General features: G+C 34.4%; 1 protein-coding gene across 1 annotated transcript; it reads right to left on the reverse strand.

Annotated features, from left to right (window-relative positions):
• Window positions 1–2,151: 2,151 nt before the first annotated feature.
• LOC145255527 (putative histone H2B 4) lies at window positions 2,152–4,835 on the reverse strand. The gene is made up of 2 exons (XM_080113986.1): window positions 4,475–4,835; window positions 2,152–2,303 (listed from the first exon to the last, which is right to left on the reverse strand). Exons 1-2 carry the CDS (start codon window positions 4,785–4,787, stop codon window positions 2,290–2,292), a joined length of 327 nt encoding a protein of 108 aa, XP_079970112.1. The 5' UTR covers window positions 4,788–4,835; the 3' UTR covers window positions 2,152–2,289.
• Between the last annotated feature and the right edge of the window lie 17,763 nt (window positions 4,836–22,598).

Below are 22,598 nucleotides of genomic sequence, written 5' to 3' on the forward strand. Positions count from 1 at the left end.
ATTTCGCTAAAACGGTTTCGTTTATAGAAACAATGTAGCTTTGTTTTGAATTCTGAAGAATAACAAACTCAATTTTTGAATTGGAGACAAGTTGAAAATTAGTCTGCGTCCACGAATTCATACTTTATTTTGTAAAATTTTATTTATAATAAACATTCAACACGAGTTCTAAAAGGATCAGTAACGGTACTGAGCAACATCACGAGTGGATAAAGTTGGATAAAATAGTTTAATAATCTCTCGCACATATGTTGTATATCTCAGTTTGTCGTGCGATATAAACAAATAGACGTGGTTTACGTCTACGCTCAGTACTTGTAATGCAATTAAAACCAAACTTACTGCTTCCGGATTAAAAAAAAAAACCCGCAAATCTTTATAAATAGCTTAAACAATTATTTCTAGTTTGAAACTTAAAATGCTTTGTTTAATTTGTGCATCAATCGGATTTGCATTCCAGTTGTAGGAATCGAAATCATAAAAATAATTTACACCCCCCACAAAAAAAACATAAACTTAAATACAATACGAATTACGATCGTAAAATAAGGTTCGAATAAAATTAACTTACGTTGCAAATGGATTCACACTAGAAACGTAAGTTTTGTGGTCAACAGTTTATTACACTTTCAAATGTCAATTAAAAAAAAACAAAGTTCTAACATTCTGCAAAACTTTGCATATTTCGTAAACGTTTTTTTTTTTTTTAAAAACTAGTTCACCTAAAACAAAGCATATTACCACTAGGGCGTAGGAACAAATATTTGGTGTCATGTTTAACAGCTAGACGTCTGTTCATTTTAACTTGTGCATGTCCATAAAGCCAGGGGAGCAAGAAGTAAATTCCTAGGTCTTGCATTCAGAGGGAATAAACTATTATAGCAGAAAGTATTTCGTCATCTGAGGTCCTCAGTGAAGAGTTGCGATTTTCGTCGCTGTCGGGAGTATGCATGTTGACAAGGTACAAGTACAAGGAGTTCATCGGAGCAATTCCATTAAACTACTTGTAAAACAATGACAGGGATAAAATATTGCGACAGAGGTTAGAGCTTGGCCGATAATGCGGGACCTATTAAATAGAAGACTTTGCACCGAGGAAAGATACAATGTTAAATGCACCAACACAGACGTGGCAACAATACTCCATATACGAGGGAATTGTATAGATATAGCATATTTTGATTAATTGTTTTTATATAAAAACTAGCTGAAATACCCAGTATTGGCAGGTTGTATTTGATATATTTGAATATTTTGTCCTCATACATTATCGAATTGATTATACGAAACAAATTCACAATTGCTTCTTTACTACATCCCCCCCATGAGGTAGCAGCAGTAAGTGGTGTTATTTTATAGAGTTCTTCTCAGTAGCCCTTATTTTCTGTTTTAGTTTAATCCTATCTTCTAGTCAGTCTTTCAAAATATGTAAGAATTGTAATTTTATATCTTGGTACGTATCTGAAAACTTTAACCCCCTTTGGTTTTAAGCATTTAATGTACAAAATATATAAAGATAACATTAATAATCTATTCTGTTGATGAAATATGAAATTTAGTGTCAAGCAGTGCATATCTAAACACTGGTAAATGTACCAGGAGCATTAATTTTAAAGAGCCGCTACATAAATGTTTTGGGTGTGACCTATAACAGGTGTGTAAATGTAGAGGTTTTCAGGACTTCCAGTGCGTGAGTAACCAACAAAACTGGTCATGAGAAGAGCATTAAGTTCAACAACTTTGAGGCTTTGTCCTTGAACTTTATAGACATGGAAAAACTAATTTTTATTAGAAATTGTAAACGCTTGGACTGAAATGGTACGCCAAAAGGAATAAAGGAATCCAATTTTACCATTTAAATTCTTATTTATTATAATGGCTTCCAGAACATTAGTTCCCAAAGATTTTATTGTAAACAGTGTGCAATTCATTTAGATGGATCCGGATATTTTAATATAAATGGAGCTCGTTCGTTCAATAACGATTATAATGCAACATTCAAACGGTTGTAGCGAATTCTATAGTCTGGCTTTCATAACAATGGATTGATAACTATTGCAAAGTGTTATAATTGATAATATCAACAGCATAATTTCTAAGGGCCAAGATTGCGCTTTCAAACATAGTAGACATTGTGCAATATCTGGGAAAACCTTAGCTATTAGGTCTGCAATAGAATTTGACATCTTGCTACGTGATAATTTGTGCGATTCGATGTTATTATTGCCAATGAAAAGGTTGGGTTTGAGAAAATGTTGCAGACTGATCATCACATGAATGGAGATTTCATTATATTTTCCCAACTGAAAAAAAAAAAAAAAAAAAAAAAACATAGTTACCACTTAGTATTGCAGGAGTGCCAAATTTTCATATCACGTTTTAAATAGAAAGAAACTAGTAGTTTAAGAGCTTATCTTAAGATTTGTACACGCGCCCGTTTTATTTATAAAAAATTTAAAACAAGGCAAAAAACCCACAGAAACGCAGGAATTTGACATTAGCCCAAGTAAGCTTTGTCAAAATCTGAACTTAGAATTTGATCGTTGTCGTGCAAGATTTCCTTAAAAGGATGATTTTTTTTTAAAATGAAATTTTGTCAGAGATAACTGGCAAACAATTGTAAAGTCAAAGTTTTATCGCAGCCTCTAAATAAACATTAAGTTTGATACGTTTAAATATTTAAATTTACGCAGATGTCATTTATCTGCAGACAGGTATTAAAAGTGTAATATATATATATATATAATATATAAACACCCCCACTGTTCCATAAACTAGAGAGAAAAAACATTTAGCGTTCCAACCGCGTTCTCTACCGATGTTATGGAGAAAGATAAGTCTAAATATTTAGCAACTTCAAGAAATGAACTGAATTTGAGCATGTGCAGAAATACGAACATGTCGGCTAGTTGAAATGAAGATTTCGCATTTCAACTTGGCGATATATGTATGCGTTATTATCTATCTTCGGTGTATGGTTACTATTTCCGGTTAATTTCAGCGAGAGGTTACCAGTAGTTTAAGAGTTTCTGTTAAATATTTACACGCAATCTACCGTTTTATTTATATAGATTCGAACGTAAAGATTTTATCTTGAATTTTATTTTTTTTTTTAAGAGTCAATCGGATGTACAGAAAAATTAATGAAATCGTTTGCATCAGATTTACCCAAATGTAAATATCAGTTTATGGTAAGTGAATTTAGTAATTAGTAACATTAATACTATAAGTTTTATTTACTAATATATATTATATATAGAAGAGTGACGCCAGGGTTCCTAAGTCTTGTATTTTTTTTCCACATCAGCAGAAATGGTTTAACTAAAAAAAAAGTCTGCTGAAATTAAAATTGTATTTCATGCAATGAATTATACACGAACTTCGAATTTCTTTGTTTAAACAGCCATAATACGCCAATCTTAAAGGCAAGAATTTTTTAGTGGTTAAAGTTCAATTTAATTACGGTAACATTCACTGAAGACATCAAGGAAATAAAATAGTAAATTCGTTAGAGTACTAAATATTACATAACACTTCAGATCTTCCTTAAATCCAATATGGCGACGTAAAACGTTACTCACAGGGATTTTAAAATTAGGGGGTGGGGTCAATAAACACTACAGTAAATTGAGGTTTTATATTTGATTTTGCAGACTTAACATCTCCATCCGCTTCTACAATTTTTTCATTTGATATAAACTTTCTAGCCACTTTTTATAGTACATCCATTCATCAGATGAGTTTAGTGATCCATGCACAAAAACTCCAGAGTGAAATACGTATAAATACAATTAATGTGGCAATATATTTATGCATAAGATCAGGTAAGAAGTGTGCGTATGTTTCGCATAGAAAATATTGCACATGAAAGTTGAAAATTCTATGAAGAAACCGAATTTTAGAGTTCACTTATAGCCTTATTTTTTTTTTTTTACCCTCGGTGAATCGTTCATCTAAATCTTTAGTGTCGGATACATTTATTACCTGAAAATACTACTAGAATATTGTCGATGGCTAATCAGTGTACGAACGATTCTATCCAAAATTAAAAAAAAACTTGGCTTCTTAAATTTGAAAGTAATAAATTAGATTTTATAAAGTTCGAACGGAAAGTTGAGACACTTATTTGATCTTTCTGGGACGGGAGTGACCTGTTCTACCAAAATAATCTTAAATTGTACCTCATAAGATTTAGTGAAAAGGTAAGGAAGCGCCAATAAATTATGACATTTGGAATCGTTTTACAAATTTCGAACGAGTTGCGCCGTAACTTAATTTAAAGTGTAATGTTTAGCATGCTAAAAGGCAGAAAGATTAGAATGAAAGTGTAAGGCTTCAGAGATTCGCAATCAAATTCTACAGCGAGTAAGATTTTACTATAGCGATTAAGAGTTTGAAGTAGTTGTTCAAGTGGCGTTGGTATATTTGGTGACGGCTTTGGTTCCCTCGGAGACAGCATGTTTAGCCAACTCACCGGGGAGAATAAGGCGAACTGCAGTCTGGATTTCTCGGCTACTAAGGGTGCTTTTCTTGCGGTAATCGGTCAAACTGTTTGCTTCATTAGCGATTCTCTCAAAAAGATCGTTCACAAAACTGTTCATAATAGACATGGCTTTGCTGGAAATTCCAGTGTCAGGATGAACTTGTTTCATCACTTTGTAAATGTAGATGGAATAACTTTCTTTCCTCTTCTTTTTCCTTTTCTTTACATCAACACTGCGTGCGGCAGGTTTAGCCATAATGGTTTTCTTAGCGTCTTTGAGGCCAACTCCAGGTTTAGTAGCCATTTCTAAGTGTCTGCACTAGAATTTTTACTTAACCTCATCATGAAACAAATCTTTATATATCAGTGAAATCTACACCACAATATATGCTGCATTTTCATTGGTCGCAAATAACTTTTTATTCCGTTTTAATTATTTTTATTAATTTCTTCTTTTTTATTGTTTTAAATGAGCATTAAATTACCATTTTGCATTTATTTCTATTTTGCTCATTAAACGCTACTACCACTTTTGTATCATAACTTTATTGTAAAAGGATGTTTATATTTTTAGAATGATAATACAATGAAGAAATATACGTTAGTTAAAAGAAACTGTTTTGTATGAAAATAAGCATAAAGTGATTAAATAACAAAAATAAGTATAACGTGTTTAAATAACAAAAATAAGTATAACGTGATTAAATAACAAAAATAAGTATAACGTGATTAAATAACAAAAAAGAATTGTACGACACAAAGTATTTTCTGTATCAACTGATTTTTTTAACATTGTGTAAGTTAAATTTAATCAATATTATATTGCTGAATAGGGCAAATTAAATTTCATCAAGTTTTAATTAAATTGTTATGAAAATATAAAAACTGTAGGTTTTATTTTTAGAAAAAAATTCGATCGAACGAAGCGAAAACAATGCTATTAACATGAATAGGAAGGTTTGTGAGCTGAATGAAAAGTCGAGAACAGTTAGAAACGTAAATGAAAATTTTTTTATGATTCCGAAAATAAATTATAATTCTAAATAACATTTCGCTTAATTTCCCGAGGAGCAGATCCCGATGAAAGCATTCCCCACCCCCTCGGAGAAATATTTAAGCACGGTTGTTGTTTTTGCTGTTGTTGTTGTTGTTGTTGTTATTGTTGCCAATTCCCAACCCCCTCATGTTAAGAATGGCGTTCAGAATGGTCAACCGCAACACCCCAATTTCGGAATAGGCACCCCATTTTGTGAGATGGGGGGTATCTGTCAAAATATTTTCCACAAATTTAACCGCTGTGAAGATCCTCATGCGCAAATTCTATGAACCAACAAGAAATTTGGAAGTGGCAGTGTAGGTCGGATATAATTATATTTATTTTTTGTCCGTACGTACTAATCTGGCGGTCAGTGATTTAAAGTACATAATACAGGACTTTATAGCGAACACTATTTACCACAAAAATGTAAATGAGATATTCTTAATCAGCATTGTGGAAAATACATCCAAGTTGTCATTTTATAGAAAAGTTTGTAGGTGGATCTAACGTAATAATTTATCTGAAAAAATGCTTTTTTAATAAAACATGCTCCCCACCCCAGAAAAATAAAGTACGGGTGTTGTTGTTGCCTAACTCCTAACTTCCTCATGTTAAGAACGGCTTTTTGAATAGACACCCCCAATCTCCTTATGTAAAAAACGACTTTCGGAATGCTCACCCGCAATATCCCCATATTAATAACGGCTTTCGGAATAGACACTCCATCTTCTGAATGGGGAGTTGTCAAAATATTTGCTCCTAATTTAACCTTGATAATCGCTGTCAGAATTCCCACGTACGGATACTATGATCAAAAAGAAAAAGTTGTCATTTTTAAAGAAAAGTGTGCCTATAATTAGTCAAATACCTGCATAAAATATTAGGGCATCGACTTAATTCTAAATGGTTAATGCCTAAAATGAAAACTAAATGGTACGCGTAAATAGTAATGTTATGTTTCAGGGTTTTTGTGTGTTTGTTTTTTTTTGGGGGGGGATATATGCGCGGTGTTAATGCTGTTTGTATTTGGTTTAATATTAATAAAACGATTGCTTCGTGTAGAGAGAGCCGCTATATTTGTAAAAATCAGACGCATTCGTTTTGTAAGAAGATGTGTAAACCGTAATACGCGATTTTTTCAACTATCAACTAATGAGAATTGCTGAAATTTTAGAAGGGAGAAATTATTATTTTCCATTCTGGAAATGGGAAGATAATTGTATGTCTATGAGTGTATGATCCAGTTACTAAGTGTTCCAGGACAATATAGTTATGATGTGTATTTTTCCTCTCGCTGGTGACTGTAAACAGATGAGAAAAGAAATTACACGAATTTGCTATAATTTATCTTGTAGACATCTATATTTAGAAGTTAAGTTTGAGTGACCATTTCTGCTTTTTAATTAGAATATTTGCTGCAAAATAATTGCCCGTTTTCTCGTGGCATAAATAATGAGTGGAAAAACGGAAGAAATAGAATGCACTTAGTATTTGTATTTCTCCATGGCGAGGACATGTGACATTAGGGTCGGAAAGTGGGATTAAAAAGTGAGCACCTCAAAAGAGAAGCAGTGTGGCCTGCAAAACTGTCGGGGTAGTTCTATCAGCATTACTCAGCATCAGCGCCTCAGGCGATTATCAATAAACTAACACCTTCTCAAAGAAAAATATAAAGTCTGGCAAAGGTGATCTAGAATTTCACATGGCCAGCATTATTCCGCAATCGGCAGGGAAAAGACAAAACTGACTTAGACTGTTGGCTTTAGTGTGGAGGGTACGCCCACTGAATGCTGGTCAACAAGTCAAACAAATTTGTTAATTAAAATAATTTAATATATTAGAAATAGCATTATTATTGATACTATTTCTAACATGTTAAATTATTAAAATTAACAATTTTGTTTGATCCAAATTTATAGAATTTTTAATGGTAAAATAGAGAAACAATTATCATTAATTATTTGCTGAGCACAGGAAGCGTTGAAATATGTCTAACAATACGAACCTTATTCGGCTAATTTTAATAATTAGATTCGTATAGTATTTTTGTATGTTATAGACATAATAATTTTGGTTTCGTATAATTAAAGAGCAATTTACTCTCACACGAGGAATGAATCACACTGCAATTTATTAAAAAGCATTATTTAATAAGATAAATATTTATAGCATGCACCGGTTCTTTCCTTTGCTAAAAGGGCGCGCGTTAGCTTATAGTTGAACACTCGCCATGTTTTGTTGAGAATTACATAATGTTTAATTAAACTGACCAATTTGCACATCAAGTTAATGAGTTTATTTTCATAATGCTACAGGCAAATGAGATCTTATTTAAGAATGTTCTAAACTCTTTTTATCCAAAATTGTTTATTTGGATTCTTTGAACTACTATCCTCATCTTGAACTTTATTTTCACAGTGTTTTGGGCGATGTAACCTCAGACTTTCTTCAAGTGTATCTTATCGAACTCGGAAACCTGCACAGGTATTTCGAACAGAACTCTTTTGATGTAGATAACGTACTTGACAAAATTGAGTTGTAAGTTTACACTTTTCTTTTTTTTTTTTTACACAGTGATCACCACTTATCAAGGCCCGGAAGCCACTCAGAGATAAGGGTTATTGCAAGTACATTACGTTAGTGTGGAGATTTGATGAAGTGTTTAATTAAGGGGGCGGTTCATTAGGAGAAATGCAAATACTAAGTGCATTCTATTTCTTCCGTTTTTCCACTCATTATTTATGCCACGAGAAAACGGGTAATTATTTTGCAGCAAATATTCTAATTAAAAAGCAGAAATAGTCACCCAAACTTAACTTCTAAATATAGATGTGTCTACAAGATAAATTATAGCAAATTCGTGTAATTTCTTTTCTCATCTGTTTACAGTCACTGGCGAGAGGAAAAATACACATCATAACTATATTGTTCTGGAAGTTGAAGATTATATCCTCAGTTCACGTGGCACGAACAATAGAATTACGACTACTACGAAACGGAAGTATGCTACCCCCCCCGTTAATCAAATAAAAGTTTTGTTCAAAAGTTCGTGCAGATTTTCGATTTCAACAGAAAGATTCCCGATTTCGACAGAAAGAGTCCCGATTTCGACAGAAAGAGTCCCGATTTCGACAAGATAGACCAGGATAGGCGGTTACATCGATCGAAACGTTATTTTGATATCGTGTAATTTAATGCTCTTGTCAGACCAATGTGGATCTTCTCGTGATCGCGCATTAAAAAATATTTTAATACAGTTTAGTTGCTTGGCGACTTAGATGAATCGATTTTGGTTTCCACATCGAAAGGAAAACGGGATGAAAATATAGCACGGTGGCTTTTAGTCAATAAAATAAATCCTCTCTGTCATTTACTTCGTCTGACCATTGCTATAAGACAGACAGTGATTGATGACTATTGGATATGGCAATTTTTTATTCACAATATCCACGTAACTAAGAATAAACCGACTAAACGCCGAGATTCAATTATCGAAACTTTCTAAGATTATTATTAAAGGGGCTTTTAAAGAATGTCATCATTCCGTCTTTTTTCTCTTGATTCCATTTGAATATTAGGTTTAATAATAGAATATAATAAGAGGGTCTTAGCATATATAAAGCAATAAATGAAGTTCTCCGCCTGAAAGTGGGCTGGTTTTTAATGATATGAGGATCGTCTGCTGCTTTTGACCTCTCTATCTTTGATATCCATATATATGTACATATAAAGACACACAGACACACATATATACACTATGATGTTTTTGCAATAATTGAAGTTGTGCTAAGTACATTTGCAAACAAAAACAATAACAACAAAAAACACCAAAAACACCAAGAGAATAATAATAATAATTATAATAATAATAATAATAATAATAATAATAATAATAATAACAGATGCAAAACATGAAAATTTGTTACATTGAACCAAGAACATTAAAGCTCCATATCTAAAAGTTTTCTATTCCCTTCCCCATGCCCTCCCATTGCCCCGCCACTGCTCCCCAAAAGAATGATACAAAATACTCGAGAAGGGCCAAGGTGGATGGAAAGACCAAGGAGAGAGCACTGACCAGACCTCCGCTAGACGTGCGAAGAGAAATGGGACCTTAGGGAGGCTTATTGCCACTCAAATTCCATTGGAGACTAATGGCCGCTGCCAACGAGAAATCAATGGAAAGTGGTTGTTGCGATAACGCAAATTCATTTGCGAATGTTATTGAGAGAGGTGGAGAGTACTGGAAGTCTGGGTAGACTTATTGTCACTCAGTTTTCAGGGAACACCATGGGTCGTTTTCAAGGAGGGATCTTTGATGACGTGTGAAAGCTCCTTGTTAGCCAATAATAATATTATTAAAATAACTGAGGGATGCACAGAATAACGCGATTAGAACTAACCGCATTTAACATATAGGAAACGCAGAAAAATAGCAAATTTAGACTCTGTGACAAAGAGATGAAACGATAAACTACGTAATAAGTGAATGCGGCAAACTAGTCGAAAAGTAATATTGCTAAAGATACGACTAGAAGCTCTGCAAACGACTTCACCTCAAACATCATGACACATTGTACAAACACAAATCTAAGACAGTACTGCAAAATGAAAACCACAAAATCTTTTGGGACATGGAGATACAAAGAGATAAACATCGTGGCAGAACACCAGGCGCCATAATAATTAACAATAGTAGTTCCCACCAGTTTTGGCAAATAACAAATAGGATCCTGAACAGAAGTGTGCGTTCTATCCCAACCCTTATCAATTGACCAGAGGTCATCTCGTCAGCATTAGACAAGGCCAAACTATTTGCAAAGAACTTTGCAGCTAATTCTACCCTATGCGACGAAGGCCATCAGCTCCCCATATTTCCTCCTATAAAACAGAACACGCTAGGTAACATACAAATATCTGTGCATGAGGTCGCCAAGCTAATCAAGAATCTTGATTCCAGTAAAGCAACTGGCCCTGACGGCATCCGAATTATAGTGTTAAAAAAGCTTCAACCAGAACTTGCTCCAATAATTACGAAACTGTTTAAGCGTTGCCTTAAGGAGAAGTGCTTTCCGACTCCATGGAAAACCTCATCAGTATTCCCTGTATTTAAGAATTCAGGTGTACAGACCAATAAGTCTCCTGTGTGTTATGAGTAAGTTGCTAGAATCCATATTAAATAGAGAAATAGTAAACCACCTCAGCAGAAACAATCTTCTTAGTGACACACAATATGGTTTCCGTTCTGCAAGATCTACAGCAGATGTGCTAACGGTTATATCTCACAGGATTAGTGAATTTCTTGACAAAGGCTTCCTTTCTATGGAAATTGCTCTTGACATATCGAAGGTCTTCGACAAGGTATGGCATAAGGGCCTACTTCACAAGATTTTCAGCTACGGTATAACTGGAAATGTTTTCTCAATCATTAAATCATTTCTCTCCGATAGGCTCATAAGAGTAGTGGTCGATGGACAAAAATCAGAGGCCTACAGTATTAATGCTGAAGTCTATCAAGGGTCAATCCTGGGCCCAACTCTCTTCCTGATCTACACCAATGAACTCCCTAAACACATACTTAAATCCTTCGTTGACATCTATGCTGATGACACGACCATCTACGTCAACACATCAAAGGCTGTAAATGACAAAGTTCTCTCTGATTCTCTGTCCTCTGATCTTCAGCGCGGGGTTCAATGGTGGAAGACGTGGTTGGTTACCTTTAATGCATATAAAACAAAACCCCTATCTTTACATCATCAACGCTCTGATCCCCATCTGGCATCAATTGAAATGGATAGCTCTCGTCCAGGAGAAACCCCGTGCTTTGACAAGCTTCTGGGTTAGTCCTTTACTCCCGATCTGAAATGGAACACGTACACCAAGTCTGTTGCCAAGGTCGCTGGAAATATGGTGGGATCCTTATAGTGCTCCAGAAGATATCTCACTACTGATGCAATTCTCTATCTATATAAAAGCCTAGTACGTCCAAGGATGGAATAGTGCTGCCATATCTTAACAGGAGCTGCTAAAAACAGCCTATCTTGCCTTGACAGAGTACAAAATAGACTTCGTGGCTTAGGGGGTATGCCCTTTTCTCTACCCTGCAACCTCTGTCCCACAGAAGAGACGTTGGGAGCCTATCCTTGTTTTATCGTTATTTCCATGGCAGGTGCTCGTCTGAACTCCAGTCTCTGGTCCCCCTTGCCAATATTTCACAAAAACATCCGTCTAGCTGAATCCACTGTGAAAAATTTCCCCCACTCTTTATCTGTGCCTAAATCAAAACGTGGATTCCATGAACAAAGCTTCTTTCTTAGAACTGCACGCCTGTGGAACTCTGTTCCGTCTGCCTGCTTCCCACCTGACTACAGCTTGGATGTCTTCAACTCCAACGTTAACAAATTCCTAATAAACCGCCCTCTTAAGTAAACACTTCATTAAATCTCCACACTGTACTTGCAATAACCCTTATCCCTGAGTGGCTTCCGGGCATTGATAAGTGGTGACCACCGTGTAAAAAAAAGAAGGAAAGTAACTATCAAATTGTAGATTTTGCCGTCCCAGCTGCCCTTAGTGTGAAAATTAAAAAGATAGAAAAATGAAACAAATGTGTGAACTTGCTAGAGCACAGAAAAGAAATATGGGACACGAAAAAATATAATGCCAATAATTGTAGGAGCACTAAGAAGAGCCCAAAAATACCGGAGAAAAAAGCTGGAAAAATCATAATCAAGACTAAGACTCTAAATCAGGCGGTAACGCTGAAAACAGCTGATATTTTAAGAAAATCCTCAAATACGGAAACTAATCCCCATGAGCTACAAATGCTACAAATGCTAATTGGTCACGTAGAAAACATGCACTGATGATTCCCAAAAGGATGAAACACTAGTCTTGGTTTGCTTGATCTGTATTAGTTAGCAGAGTTCACAATGACGCGAATTATATATAAACATTTATTTCATTCCCTAAATCCTCATTGGAGTCACACAACACTTTTAATTCTACATTTTGCTACTTCGCGCCCATTACCCTCCATGGACGTCAAGAAGCCGAACTCTGGTGCTCAAAACTTCTGCCGCTAACTAATCCTGTGGCTAGCTAACTGGCTTTCTGACTGAATACGTGTATATCGAACTCTTTCCATATTTTCTTACGTCACCAACCACGCCAGCCTTTGTTCTAATAAACTACGTATGTATTTGTTTATTCTAAATTAAATTTAGTTTATGTCACAAACATTCCAATCTATTTTATTAATTATGGCATTAAATTCCATTACAACTGAAAATAAATTTGACATTCTTTCTCTTAGCTGAAATTTCATACCTTAAAACATGATCACCAATCGCATTGCCAATCTCTCGCTTATTTTCTTGGTGACGCGCCGTCGTTCGCGAATCCCATTAATCAAGAAACGTTAAAAAGGGCTGTTTTAATCGCAATAATAGTGGCAATTAGCTCTGAAAAAGGACTATTTCAACTATTGCTGCTTAGACCATATGGCGACTAGGCTCAAACAATTTGACTGTGCGCATCAAAGTCACATTTCAGGACGCTCCTATCTCCCTAGCCGATATTTAATTCTCTCTCAATGCAAGAACTGTGACATTAAGGTCGGAAAGTGGGATGTAGAAGTCAGCGCCTCAGATGGGAGATACTCTGACCTGCAAAACGTGGCTGAGCATCCCGGTTAGCATTCTCTGGTTGGGGAATCTAAAGCGATTAGCAATAAACTAACCCCTCCTCAAAGAGAGAGAGAGAGAGAGAGAGAGGGAAAAGCTTGGGAGGGTGGACCTCCTCAAATAGCACAGAACTATCATTACACCACAATCAACAGAGTCCAGATCATTAAAGGAATGCTCTAATCTCTGTTGATATCAGACGCCTAGGATAAAATACCAAGGGAGGTTTTGCTCTCTCCCAATGCAATAACGTAGACACTATGGTCGGAATGTGTGATTGAGAAGTCATCGCCCTCGGGAAGGGGCACTATGACCTGCAAAAAGTGCCTGGGCAGCCCCACCGGCATTTCTCGGCAAGAGCGCGTTAGGCAACAAACTAACTCCTCAAAGAGAGAATGCAAGGCCTTATATGGTGGACCTCCTAGAACTGCACAGAACAAAACTCTCACCGCAAAATCAACAGGGATCGAAGCATTGCTAGTATGAACTAATCTGCTGATTTTAGAGGCCGGGGATAAAATATCCAGCCGGTTTATGAGAATTTTGTCAGGAGAAAGAATAATGCTGATGTTATAGACGATGGTGCCAAAAAATAAATAAATTGCCACTATTAATTGCAGACCGGAGTTCTTACAAGCAAATATGTCTGTGGCGTTTAAAGTTTGTACAGGTTGGAATGATGAAATTATCGCCCTAGCATTTTAGTTTGATGAAAATCGGTTTTCTTTTTTTTGTTGCAGAGCATTCTCTAATTGGCTAGTTTCTGTACAAATCCCAAGAGCGATAGGAGCCTTCTATTATATCTGAAAATGACACAATGTTCAACGAGCGAGATCGGAGATGGCCACTCTACAACTCATGCTGTTTAACTATCCAGGTTATGACAACAGGACCATTGCCAGCACCCGCAAAATACCAATCCAGACGGTTCAACATTTGTAGGACATAGCTCAACGAAGTTTCTTGTTAGGGTTACGGTCTATGGTGTGGTTTCAAGTGAGTCTGGTGCAATAAGGTGGCCGCGGGAAGACCCTGGTGGTTGCAGCAGGACTCGGCGCCAGCCTACAAGTCCAAAGTTACCTAGGGTTGACTTCAAAAGGAGTGCTACGACTTAGTACACTTCTCTTACTAGCCCCCCTTCTCCCAACCTGAACCTGCTGGGCTCGAAATTTGGCTATACGTCGAGAAATTTTAAATACTTGAAATTTTTTATATAGATTACCTGGACATTAGTCAAACTTTTTAATATATATATATATAATTTTTTTTAAATTTTTTATTATTAATTAATATATATTAATATATATATTATATAATTAATATATATATATTAATATATATATAATTAATATATATATTATATAATTATATAATTTTTATTATTAATTAATATATGTTATATTATTAATATATGTATATATATATATATATATATAGTCTTTTAAGTTTTTAACCTTTAAAACTATACAAAAAATATTTTTTATCATTCGTTAGAAAACCATCTAGTCAGTAAGTCATTTAATCACCTGCAATCACTGCATCAACTCGCTCTCAAATTTACTATAGTACCAATAATTTATTTTTCAAGCGATCATCAGTTGTTTACGATGAAACACTGTTTCGGGGATTTAAAAACAAAACAGTTTATTACATCATGGCTCCCCAGCAGTGTTGATCAAACACCACCACCCTTAATCTTAGGAAGAAGACATGTTACAAACATTTGATCCAATTTCCTATTCTTAATTGAATTACTAACCTTTTCATACAATAAAAATAAATTTCTTACCGGTGCGATTCATCAATTTCCACATTTAAAATGGATATAATTTTTAATTTATCAGTCTTGTTAGAAACTGGTGGTATAAAATTTGTTAATTTTAAAGTAACGCGAACTATTCTCAAAAACTCTGACATAATGGTTCCATAAAACATAAAAACAGAGCAGGTGCTATTTTTATGCGGCATACGTACTATTTTAAAGGGAACGCATTTCTTTTATCAAATATTTTAAAAAGAAAAATCCCATCCTCAATTTTTATATCTAAATCCAGAAATGTGTCCTGTTGTCCTCTATGCTCACAATTCAATTTTAATTCGTTTGGATATATAAGATGTTTATTTTTTTCGAATTCATCATTATCGTTTATACATGTTATCTATAAATCTCATACACCCATGAAAGTTATATGTTTCATGTATATCTGTTTTTAATAGTGATGACATATATATATATATATATATATATATATATATATATATATATATATATATATACACCCATATGCACATAAAGTTACAAACAGTACATAAAGCCCGGGCAAAGCCGGGCTGAATTGCTAATAAACATTAAACTCATCGAGATACACAAAAACTAATATGTAAGATTTGTTGCTTCAAAATGATTTATAACTGTAAAAAAAAACAATGTGCGAAATTATTTTTTATTAACCGCGGGAATTCTTTTTTCCGCGGTGTTTATGCAAGTAGAAATGATTTCGTCCGTAAAAATAAAAGAAAAACACAAAAACATAAAACCCCGGCAAAAACGCATTAATCTAAAATTTATTCAATGTACTTTCAAGCATGAAATATCTCTAAAATTATGTAATTATATATGTATTCACATGACGGCCACATGCGTTTAGTTAGGATAGTTTAATTGCGGGATTATGTTATATTATATATATATATATATATATATATATATATATATATATATATATATATATATATATATATATATATATATACTAGCTGTACCCTGCCACGCGTTGCTGTGACTTAATTTCGTGTAATGGAAAATTCTAATAAAAAGAGGAAATGCATGTTTCTTATATTCTTAGTACATCAATCCACTCCAAAAAGTAAAAAAAAAAAAAAGGCGAAAAAAAAAAAAATATGGTACTCTTGCAGAATTGGATCCGGATCTTCGGGAGTTACCATCAATCATGGCTTGGGCTCGACCAACATTCAGTGGATTAAGCCGAAAGTTGCTAAACCATTGGAACGCTAAATAGTTTTCTTTTTTATTATATTAAAAAATGTGAGTTTTTAATGAATATTTGGGTAAGGGGGGTGTTACTATACACAGATTCGAAAAAGTTGTTAAAAAACGAATAAATAAAAGCAAAGGTAAGGTAAATTACGTTTCTGTCTAACTGGATACTATTTTAGTGTTTTTATTTAATGTAAAATGTTTAATCAGCTTAATAAATGCAGTGTTTATCTATGTATTTGAAAAAGACGAATGGTCGCGGACTCTGTTGAAGACGTTAAGTTTGGGAAAATCAGTTAAAAACTATACAAAACAATGTCAGACACCTACTGATTATATGTTATTTTGACATAGGCTGACATATTCGGTGGGTTTCTGATAGTATTTTGTATAGTGTTTTAGTTTTAAATCATTTTCTAGAACTTAACATCATCAACAGTGTCCAGCACCATTTGTATTTTTCAAATACTCTGATAAACACTGTTCTTCGAGCTGAATAAACGTTATAGTAAATAAAACGGGGTTGTATTACTAAACACAGAAACGAAAAAGTTGTTGAGAAATAAATATAACAAATAAATGTTATCAAAGGCAAGATAAGTTACTTTTCTACCTAACTGGATAAGATTTTAGTGTTTTTATTTAGTGTAAAATGTTTAATCGGTTTGAAAAAAATGTAGTGTTTATCTGTATATTTGAAAAATACAAATGGCGGCAGACTGTTGAACACATTAACTTTGAGAAATGAGTTAAAACTAAAAAACTATACAAAATACTGTCAGGAACTCACTCAATATATGTTACTGTGACATAGGCAGACATGTAATCAGTGTTTTTTTTAACATTATTTGTATAGTTTTTTTTAGTTTTAACTCATTTTCCCAAACCTAATGTCTTAACACAGTCTGCCGCCATTTGTAATAAAAATTTTGCATTAAAAAATTATCCATTTCAGTAATAAAGTAACATATCCTGCCTTTGATAATATTTGTTAATAAGGTCACGTGAGTCGATTAATGGGTGCTAATGCACTTACTAATCCGCGCTATTTTTTTAAATCGTATTTCCAAGCTTAATTAAAGTTTTATGTTTTTTTGGTATTTTTTTTAGATTAGGTCCACCTCCAAAATTTTCTTTTAAATGACGACTTTTAAAGGTTTCCGACTATGCTGAATACAGAAATCGCATTGAAATTTTGCAGAAATAAGTAGTTATCGAGATATAGATAGTTGTTTTATGCATTGTATTCTTTGGCGGCCATCTTTGTTACGCGCAAAGATTTGTTTATGACGCGCGCAAGCGTGTAAAGAAGACGGCTGCCAGAGATTACAATGCACTATACAAATTTTTAATATCTCGATAACTATTTATTTCTGCAAAATTTCAATGAGATTTCCGTATCCAGCACAGTCTAAAACCGACAAAAGTCGTCATTTAAAAGAAAATTGTGGAGGTGGACCTAATCTAAAAAAGTTACCGTTTTTTCATTCAATTATAAGGTTAAAGTACAGAATAGGTACAAAACACCCTCTTCTCCCAATGTTAAGAATGGCTTTTTAAATAATAACGTTATTATTTCAGCACGGATCAATAAGTGCACGAGTACCCAATTTCTTTATAAGCATTCATATTTTCTTATATAAAAACAACTTCTGTAAAAAAAAAGAAAAAACGTGCAATTTCAATCTTTGTTAAAAAAAGGTTTTCTTAAAAAACAAAACAAAAAAATACGGTAAAAAAGCAAAGAACAAAACGTTAATCGGTATTCATGCAGAGAGTGATCCTTGCTGAAATAATAACGTTATTATTTAAAAAGCCATTCTTAACATGGGGAGGGGGTTTTGTACCTATTCTGCACTTTAACCTTACAATTGAATACAAAACTTATCATAAAACTTTAATTAAACGTGGAAATGCGATTTAAAAAATAGCGCAGATTAATAATTCGCGAGGTAAATTTATTTTAATAACATAAAAACATCCCTCGACTCTAAAGATGGGTTGTCTGAAAATTTCAAATAAATTGGAAACGTAGAAATATGTTTTTATTCACTTCTAACAAACCAAGAATTACATTTTTATATATATAGATATATAATATTTATATTATATTAATTATATTATATATTACATATATTCATATTTTTTTGAAATCGTTCTATTGCGATATATATCATATTTAGGAAAAATATGCATACAAATATTTTCTTGTTATTTAATTTTATACTAAATCGTTAATTATGATTTATTTGTTTTAATTTCTATTTAAGAGGCGAGGACATCGCTAGATTTTTTCAAACGCATTAGGCTGTTTCAATGTTTTCTATTTTTCGTAATTGCTAAAATATGCCATATCTATTTCGAATTTAAAGAAACGTTCTCAATTAAAATTATTTTTCCTCAGTGAACAACGCATATTTATCCAATTCATATTATTTAAACTCACGCTTTATTCATTAAATTACGGAATTACTCAATATTTTTTGCACAAAGTACACTCGCAAATCGTCACAGTATTCAACTTATTTTAACCTACCTGTATACATTTAGGTTTATACAATCTATTGTAATCCTATATAAATAAAAACGTCGCAGTTTGTCCCCTCTTGACCAAAATATCGTAGGTTTGCAAGAACTGATGCCACATACAAATTTATTATGTCTGGACTATTAGCAACTACCTTTGTTAATTTAAGAACTACATTTTAGCCAGATTTAGTCGTTATAATAACATCCTACATTTTATCCTAGGAGCGCCATCATCACTATCGCGATCACCTTCAGGTCAATTAGTTTCAACTTTTTCCTTTAATTACAAAGTCCTCCAACCGTTTCTAGTATACACCGCGTAAAATTACACACAGAGTAAATATATTGGGATACCACCCTCCGTAATTGAATGATAAACACATAGATATAACATTAACATTTCATTCCTCAAAGCAAAACGATAATAACGCCTACCAATACATTTTCCTGCCTTTTTTGCTTGGCTAAGACGTGACATTCTTATATTTCAGAATGACGCTAATCCTGGTATTAAATAAAACACTACGCAAACTTTAAATTAATGAAGTCGCTTAACACATGCTTCCGCTACCGCTTCAAAATACCTAGAATCAAAAACAGATTCAACATCCATAAACTTAGATTTATATGCAGATAACATTGTGCAAGGTAAATTATCGTACTGAGTCGCACCAGCTTGTTTTTTTGTTCATTTTTTCATTACTCGCTGTTGACAAAACAACCCTCTAACAAAATGTAAACACAGACATTTTTTTTAGAAATGTTAACCGACGTTTTTTTTAGAAATGTTAATCGCGACTTACGTAAAAACAGTTAATAAAACTACAGGAAAACCTATTGTAGATTTACTCCTACCTCCCTCACTAAAAACACCTAGCCCCCCACTAAAAACTCCTTCCCCCCACTAAAAACTCCTAGCCTCCACCACCAAATAAAAAAAAAACATAATAATGTTTCCTTCAATCACTCGTGCTAACTATATTCTGTATTATTCAACTAAAAAGCATTAAAAGCTACGTAGCAACGCTAAATAAATGAGCAAACTATCTTTTTAAATTATTATTTTTATTTTGTAAACTTCCTTATTAAAACAAATGCCCGCTACAGTATTTGCTTCTTTGTTGAAAACACGACGATGTTAGTCTGCCCGCTGCCGACAACCCCCCTCCACAAAATGTAAACAGACAAAATTTTGGAAATGATACACGATGTCAGCGCACTACTTAAGTAAAAGAAATTAACTACAACTTTAGAAACAGCTGCTGTAGAATAACAATTACCCTCTCCCCAAACAAACACCCATTCAAAGAATAATAAAAACATAGCAATGTTTCCGTGAACCGTTCGTGATAACTTTCTCATTTCTGGCTCAACTAAAACTAATAATAGGTACGAAACGGTACTAAAAATAAGCCACATTTATTAATTTATTTCATTTTGAGAAACTTCCTTCTTTTACAAGTTTTCGCTACAGTATTTTATTATTTTCTCCATTGAAAACATAAAAATTTCAGAGGTTACAGCCTCTCTCTCAGCTTTGCATTAGTCCCGAGGGCTAAGCAGTTGGTTTTTTCTTACACCTTCTTTTCCTCCTTCGCGTTACAGGTTCGAGCCTGCCTACTAAAGATCTTTTTCTTTTTTTCCCACTCCCTCCACCCAGGCTGCATACTGTGTCTATTTTTTCCTTTTTCCCCCTCGCTGCTATTTTTAATTTCTTTTTTTTTTACAGCTGGGAGTTTCTCATTACCCTTCGTAAATCACCTCTCTCCACCAATTCTTGATATGAGGAGGTTGGGGGTATTCCATTTCGATAGCCGTTGGGGTGTCTATTACGAAAACTGTTGGTCGCATGAGGAGTTTGGGGGTTGGGCATCATCATCATCATCATCATCATCATCATCATCAGCAGCAGCAGCAGCAGCAACAGCAACAACAACAACAACAACAACAACAACCAACGTATTTTAGTTTTTCCGAGGGGGAGGGGTCATGCTTCCACCGGGCAACGCCGGTTAGCAGGTACTGATAGTTTCTAATAAAATGTATTATACTTATAAGATCCGTGAATTATACCCCAACCAACTTCTCATATCGTCTAGAATACGAATCACTTGTTTAGATTATATCACTAGGAAAGAGAACGTCGTTATTTATGTTTTTATAATAGTATTTCATCGTTAGATTGTAGATGTTATTTATGTGCATTGCTTAAATGTTGAGATTCAAGTCGGTAGGACAATTCAAGCGGTGCCATTTTTATATCATTGTATCCGAGAATAATATTTATTGAATCTGAAATATTACAATCTCCCGTCAGTTGTCGTCCACGTTGGAGCCTACAATACAAATCGATGAATACAAAAGCCAAAAGCGATCAGCACAAGATAAAGCAACCATAAAGAGGATTTGCGTTTGTTCCTAAGGCGGACGTAAACGATTCTGATAAATGTATTTTGGCATTATTTTTATTCAAATCATACATTTTTTTATTATCTATATGTATCCCTTAACATGAAAAAATAAAAATAAATTGAATTATATTAGTAATCAGGTATTTTGTATGACTACTAATTAAAAATAATGAGTCGATTTTGTTTGACATCGTGTTGTTTCGTTGTCAACTGGATGACTTGTCGTATTTAAAAATATAAAAGACTGCAGACAAGTCGAGCAAAAACAGACAGTGAAAACGTTCACGAGTCAAATTTAAGCACACACAAGAATACTAAGCACGGAACAACAAAACTTCGGTGTGTAAAGTAATCGCGTTCAGTTATCGCCCTGGTCGAGCTATACATGTGATTATGAGAACTGCTTTTGTACAGAATGGAATGATAAAATTATCACTGTAGAAAAGACGAAATGATTCCATTTCCATAGGTAAAACACGACTTTCTTTTCTTTTTTTTGTTGCAGACCATCTAATAGTTGGCCAGTTGTTTACAAATCTCAAGAGCGACAGGAGCCTTCTATCACGTCTGAAAGTGACACTATGTTCAACGAGCGAGATCAGAGATACGCGGTTGCACAACTCATGCTCCCTATCTATCCTAGTTATGACAACAGGATCATTGCCAGTACCCTCAAGATTCCAATCTAGACTGTTCAACACTTGAGGGACCAGCTCAACGAAGTTTCCGGCTACGGTTATGGTCTTTGGTGTGGTTTCAAGTGAAAGCTACATCACCTCAAATCTTTAAAGTCAGCTTGAACATCCACACCAAAGTGTACCTGGTTGTCTTGAAGAGTGTAGTGATCCTCAAGTGCAATCAGATGGCCGCTGGCAGACCCTGGGTGTGACAACAGGAATCAGCGCCGGCCCATAAGCCAAATGAGACCTAGGCTTGGGTTCAGAAGGCGTGCTTCCCCTTGGTACGCTTCTCTCACTTGCCCCCCTCTTTGCCCGATCTGAACTCGCTGGACTACTTCGCTCAGTCATAAGTCGATAGCATCACCAACATGACCTCCGTCAACACTAAAGGCCGCCTGATCGCCGCTATCGCCCGAGTATTCACCGAGCTACCATCGGAACTTGTGAAAAAGACATGTGTCCAGTTCTGTACCCGTATTGGGGCAGTGATTGAGTCTGAAAGCAGCTACATTGAACACTTATCAGCTCTACTACATAACAAACTTACCTGAATTGATGTTTTCAATAAAAGTTTTCAATAAAAGTTTTAAAATTAAGCTGTAGTGTTTTTTCCCCGTATGGCGACAAATTTATCGTTCCACTCTCTATATTAATCAATGCACCCTCGAAACTCGCCCACGGTCCAGGAAAAATGCCGGTTTACTCAGATCCATCTGAATGCTTCACCAATACACTATAAACAGAACAATGGACATATTCTTATCATCATA

This window comes from Euprymna scolopes, chromosome 31, assembly GCF_053919585.1.
Source record: "Euprymna scolopes isolate OS-2025 chromosome 31, ASM5391958v1, whole genome shotgun sequence".
NCBI lineage: Eukaryota > Metazoa > Mollusca > Cephalopoda > Sepiida > Sepiolidae > Euprymna > Euprymna scolopes.

Coding starts and splice junctions, on each gene's coding strand:
- LOC145255527 (XM_080113986.1), bottom strand. CDS start 4,787: ATGGCTACTAAACCTGGAGTTGGCCTCAAAGACGCTAAGAAAACCATT.